Source organism: Sitophilus oryzae, unplaced genomic scaffold, assembly GCF_002938485.1.
Source record: "Sitophilus oryzae breed Bouriz unplaced genomic scaffold, Soryzae_2.0 scaffold_1576_pilon_pilon, whole genome shotgun sequence".
NCBI lineage: Eukaryota > Metazoa > Arthropoda > Insecta > Coleoptera > Curculionidae > Sitophilus > Sitophilus oryzae.
In genome coordinates this window covers 13,048,538-13,054,087 of record NW_022146254.1, presented here as the reverse complement: position 1 = coordinate 13,054,087, position 5,550 = coordinate 13,048,538, and the positions used below count along the sequence as shown (strand labels likewise).

At 30.9% G+C, this 5,550-nt stretch overlaps 1 protein-coding gene across 1 annotated transcript; it reads left to right on the top strand.

Annotated features, from left to right (window-relative positions):
- Nucleotides 1-4,398: 4,398 nt before the first annotated feature.
- LOC115879174 (piggyBac transposable element-derived protein 4-like) lies at nt 4,399-5,115 on the top strand. The gene has a single exon (XM_030895866.1). It carries the CDS (start codon nt 4,399-4,401, stop codon nt 5,113-5,115), a length of 717 nt encoding a protein of 238 aa, XP_030751726.1.
- Nucleotides 5,116-5,550: the final 435 nt, after the last annotated feature.

Here is a 5,550-nt window from a genome sequence, read left to right as displayed (position 1 = left end):
AGACAATTCTGTCACAGGACATCGAACTTAAAACTATACAAAACCCTATTTTGCCTATGCAACTAGGAACCTCTAAGTTAGTTTATTCTAAGCACACATTTTTACATTATATAGATATAAACCCTATTATTAATCAATTAATTAATATAGAACAATGCTTTTCGCTTATTAAAAATCATGTAAATAAAGAAAACGTTACTAACCATATGTCATATTATGGATTATCAGAAAGTACTTTATTAAGAACGCAATTCTTGATCGATTCAACACAAAATAAATTAAAGAATCTTTATCCGCACATTAGGACAAAGCGTGGATTAGTAAATATTGTAGGAAAAACCTCTAAATGGCTTTTCGGTACACTAGATTCTGAAGACGGACAAAAATATCAAAATGCTATAAATAAGCTAGAACAAAATCAAAAAGGCTTAATAAACGAAGCTAATTTACAAATTTCCTTATCGAAAAACTTAATAAATAATTATAATAAAACAATTGTTTCTCTAACTACAAATCAGCAAAAATTAGAAAAAAGTCTGAAACTATTCCAACAAACAGTTGATAAAACTATATCAAATCTAAATGCATACTTGAATTTTCAAGGCATTGTTTCGCAACTTAATCTAGACTGCCAGAGTCTGATTACTTTTCTCGATAATCTCGAAGACGCGATTATGTTTGCAAAGTTGAACGCCTTACATAACGTTATCATATCAAGCTACGAGTTAAATGAACTATTAAATTACTTAAGAAAAATTTATAAAAATAACGAAGTTCCAAATTTTAAAAATATATTAACCTATTATCAGTTATTGGGTACACAGGTAACATTTTCTGAAAATAAATTAATTTTCGCTATACACGTTCCTATAATTAGATCTAAGGAATACACCTTTTACCACCTATACCCAATTATCCTAAATCAAAATATTTTCATTCCCAAATACCCATTCCTGGCACAAGAAGACCAGTCATACCAATTTGAGGAAGAAGCATGTCCATTCCTGGAAGAAAAATACTTCTGTCAAGAAAACTTCCATGCACGAGACGAATGCACTATCCAACTACTGTCGGAAACTTCAACTGTTCAACGATCCACATCGACATAAAAGAATCCGTCATTGAACAAATCACACAAAAAGAAGTTCTACTCTTGCCAGCCAAAGAAGAACGAATATATGCGCAATGCAGAATCAATCAATACATCAATGTTAAGAAACCAACTTTAATAAATATTCCATCCGAATGCCAAGTGACCATCGATTCAAGAACATATAGAAACGATGTTCAACTAAGAGAAGGAAAACCTTTAATCCTGCCTGAGGTACAACTAGAAAATCTTGAAAAACCAAAGTCCAAATTCGAATATATTGCTCCGAAGCTATCGAAAATCAACTTCGACGATATATACGAGATAAAAGAAAAATTCAATGAACTATCACCGATCAAAGAAGACGAAGAAAGAACCTATCAACCAGTCATCTTCGATATTGCGATTATTTTCATTTGTCTAATAATTGCAATATACCTAGTGTTCAGAAAATACCCACAACTCAAGAAGTACTTTCCATGTTTAAAGAAGAAAGAAGAACAGCATGTTCCAGTCCCACAGAAGAGGACCCCCGAAAATAACTCCGTTATTTTCTTGTCTTAACAGGGGAGGAGTTATATGTATAAATAAGTGTTATTTCATTGTAATTAAATACTGAATGCCTATTTTACATTATGTCACATATAAAAGCGAACTGCACGGTTCAAAGCAGACTTTTCACTCTCTGTACTTTGTCGAGAACGTTTGTAACAATAAAATCGTTTTTTAAAAACAACTCTGTTAATTCAGACCTCAAAACTGGCTTTAGTTAGTTAGGGATAGTATGTCTATATATTTTGCATTTTTTTTTATTAATATTCTGTTGTTACACTGCAATAATACTTGTTATTTTGGATGTAGGAAAATGATTTTTAATGTTTTTAAGCAAAGACTGGTTTAATAAAAATAATAGTAATAATTTGTTAACAGTAATAATTTGTTATACCTATTAACAACAAAATTTAAAATAATTTAATATAAACATTTTTTTACGTAGTAGCAAAATATAAACAACAAATTAGATGTCAAAATTATTTATATTAGATCCTATTTATAAATAATATAGTCTTTAAATTTTTTGGCAACGTTGGTTTATTAAATAATAATAATTACAGAACTAATTTGTTATATTAACAACAAACTTTAAAATCATGAAATATAAACATTTATTAATTTTTTAAGCATGCAGTGTAATGGAAGGAAAATATAAATAAAAAATTAGAAATCAAAATTATTTATATTAGGTACTTTATATTACTATTTAAAAATAATATTTATTTTTACTGGCATTTACTTTAAAAAATAAATGAAATATTTCTTCGCAAAAAACTACATGTAAGAGAATTAGCATAAACAAAATACAAACATCGTTAACTTTTTTTTAAATTGGCACTTTCAATTTAATTTTCACACCTCATAGTTTGAGTTCGATAACCATTTACTTAACCACATTACTTAAATATGATTATTAAGTTCAACTAATTCATATTATTAAAACATCTAAAATACAAATATGTATTTTTAAAATTAATTATAAGTTCATCTCATCTCTCTTAAAAATTGCTACTTCTCAAAATTTCCTATTAAAAAATAGACCATATATACCATATAAAATAAAATAATTGAAAGATCGGGCTACGGAAAATCACACAAATTTTCGGAAAAATTTTGACACCAGCACACGCACACAATCGTCAATTAAAAAAAACTACTATTTTAGTATTTTAAATATTTCAATAAACGCAAAAATAGCATAGTATTTATAAGGTGAAGTTATAAAAATTTGGAAGAACTAGTAATGAACTGACGTACACAAAAATCAAACGAATAGTAAATTTCATTTATCAAAAGCATTCGATAGTCGTGACTCAACGATAACCATTTAGTTGCACGGCGAGGTTGTCACATATGCTTTAGTATACAAGTGAATGAATGATTTTATTCGAATAAAACCATTCGATAGTTGAAATCATTCATTCAGTAACCATTCGATAGTCTAATTCATTCGATAGTTCCCATCACTAATAATAGGCATTAATTAGGTTTGTGTGTTTTTTTTTCAATTCCTCCATTGAATATAATTAAACATTTTCTTTTAATTAAATACAAAGTCTGGATAACAAAGAAATAAATTCCAGCTCTCTTTTTAAATCGAGAAAAAATGTGTCTAATCTAATCTGTATTGACTCTCTCCGTGTTCTTTCAAACAACTCAATCGGCCCTAGCCGCAATCTCGGCCAGACATTTTATCTGTCATCGAAACACCATTTCCCTAAATTTCGAAAATGTCCGACATGTCGGTAAAATGTTAATAAAAAGAGCTTTTTCACCTCCTTTATCTGGAATTTCTGTTTTTTCAGCGCTTTTTCGAAGATCCTCGTCTTAGGTAGCTGTCTAATTAGAAACGAACCGTTGTCGTCAGAGCCGGCTTGTTCTAGGGAAAAAAAACGTCGGTCTAGGCCCTTTTTTCTCACCGTTTTCAGATAAAATATGTCGTTTTGGGGGCGTCTAGGCCCAACCTGCGCGACATAAATAGATTTAATAATCTGACACTCCGAGGTTTTTTTTAATGTTAAGAAGTCATTGGTGGAGAGGGAAAATATTGTTTGAGCCAGGGTTATTTTTTCAAAACAAATTATTTAAAATTGTTTAAAACTGTTAAACACATTTTTAAAACTTTGTTTTAAACTGTTTCTTTCAGTTATTTAATTACAAATCAACATCTCTAATACATTCGGAATAAAAAAACAAAATAATCCAGAGAAAAAAAATCATTCAACTAAGTATAATAGAAAAAATGTTTCTAACTCTGATAACAGAAATAAAAAAAAAACATGGTACTTAATTATTTAAATTTATTATTTTGTGCCATAACTATAGAACTTCTTTTAGTGCGAAGTGTACAAGATAGCTTAATAGCCGTTGCAAAAAATTCATCGCAACCTTATTAGAATATTTTAAACCCCTAATTTAAAAATGTATTTTTCACCCTCTTGGAATTTGAGATTCGAGAAACCCCTCCTTATCGAACCTCTACACCCCACAGTCAATCCGTCTGCCAAAAATTAGCTTTAATCGTCAAGCAGTTTAAGCAGAATCGTGATTACTCAATGGTCATATTTTATGAAACACCCTTTATAAATTTTTAAATAAAACGCGCAAAACTAAATGATAATTTATCAGAAAGTGAAGATGAACCTGATGTAGATAACAACCAAACTTCTGTGCAAGATAATGCAGCTAAATTAAACGAGACTTCGTCAGAAAGTGAAAATGAACTTAACAATGAAAATCCTACGCCAATGGATATGGATGCCGTGAATAAAAAATGTTCCATAAATTATTCTTGGTGTGATCCAGAAGATATAAACTTTGTTCCACGTAAGATTATTCCTGAGCAGAGTGCAGTTTGCGTTCCCCTTATATCCTGCAACAGATTTTCGACAGAATTAGACGTATTTCTAAAGCTAATGCCCCGCAATTTTGTTATTTTTATTTTGAGGCAAAATTCTAAAAATAAGATTATACAACAAACTGATCCTTCAGAACTCATGATTGTTTTGGGTTGTATGCTAGTTATGACCTACAATCGTTTACCCGAAATGCATGATTACTGGGCTTCAAACAAGTCTCTAGGAAATGCAGCTATAAAATCAGCAATTTCGAGGGATATATTCTTGCTCCTTCACTCCAAATTATATTTCAACTATCCAGAAAAACTCAAAGATGCAAATAAAATATACTACATTGAAGAGTTAGTTTCATGCTTGAAACATACGTTTCAAAAATCGAGGACCGAAAGCACCCACCAATCGATTGATGAGTCGATGACGAAATTTAAAGGACGGTCAAGTTTAAAACAATACTTACCCCTAAAGCCTATAAAAAGGGAGATTAAAATTTGGCAAAGGTGCGATTCAGTATCTGGATATGTATATGACTTCAACATTTATCAACGAAGAGAATCCGACGCCATGGCAGATAAGCCGCTATGTGAACCACGCCGATGTGTACCACCGATGTGAACCACATACTACGTTGTGTTTCGACAGGTTTTTTACATCTGTATGCAATTATTACATGATCTTCCATTCGCTGCAGTGGGAACATGTATAGCCAATCGAAAAAAATTGCCCACGCTTGTAAAAGGACTGAAAAATCGTGGGGATCATAAATTTCACTGCAGTACGTCTGGTCTATTAGTATCTCAATGGAAAGATACAAAGGAAGTTCTGGCCGTGTCCAATTGTCACCGTCCAGAAGTTGTTAACATAAAAAGAAAGAAAAAGGATGGTAGCCAATTGAATGTAAATTGTCCAACATCAATAGCATTTTATAACAAATATATGGGAGGGGTCGACCTATCAGATCAATTGGTAGGAACATATGATTTAGACCGAAAATCATGTAAATGGTGGAAAAGGTATTTTACGTGCTCTTAACAACTGTTGTAAATTCAC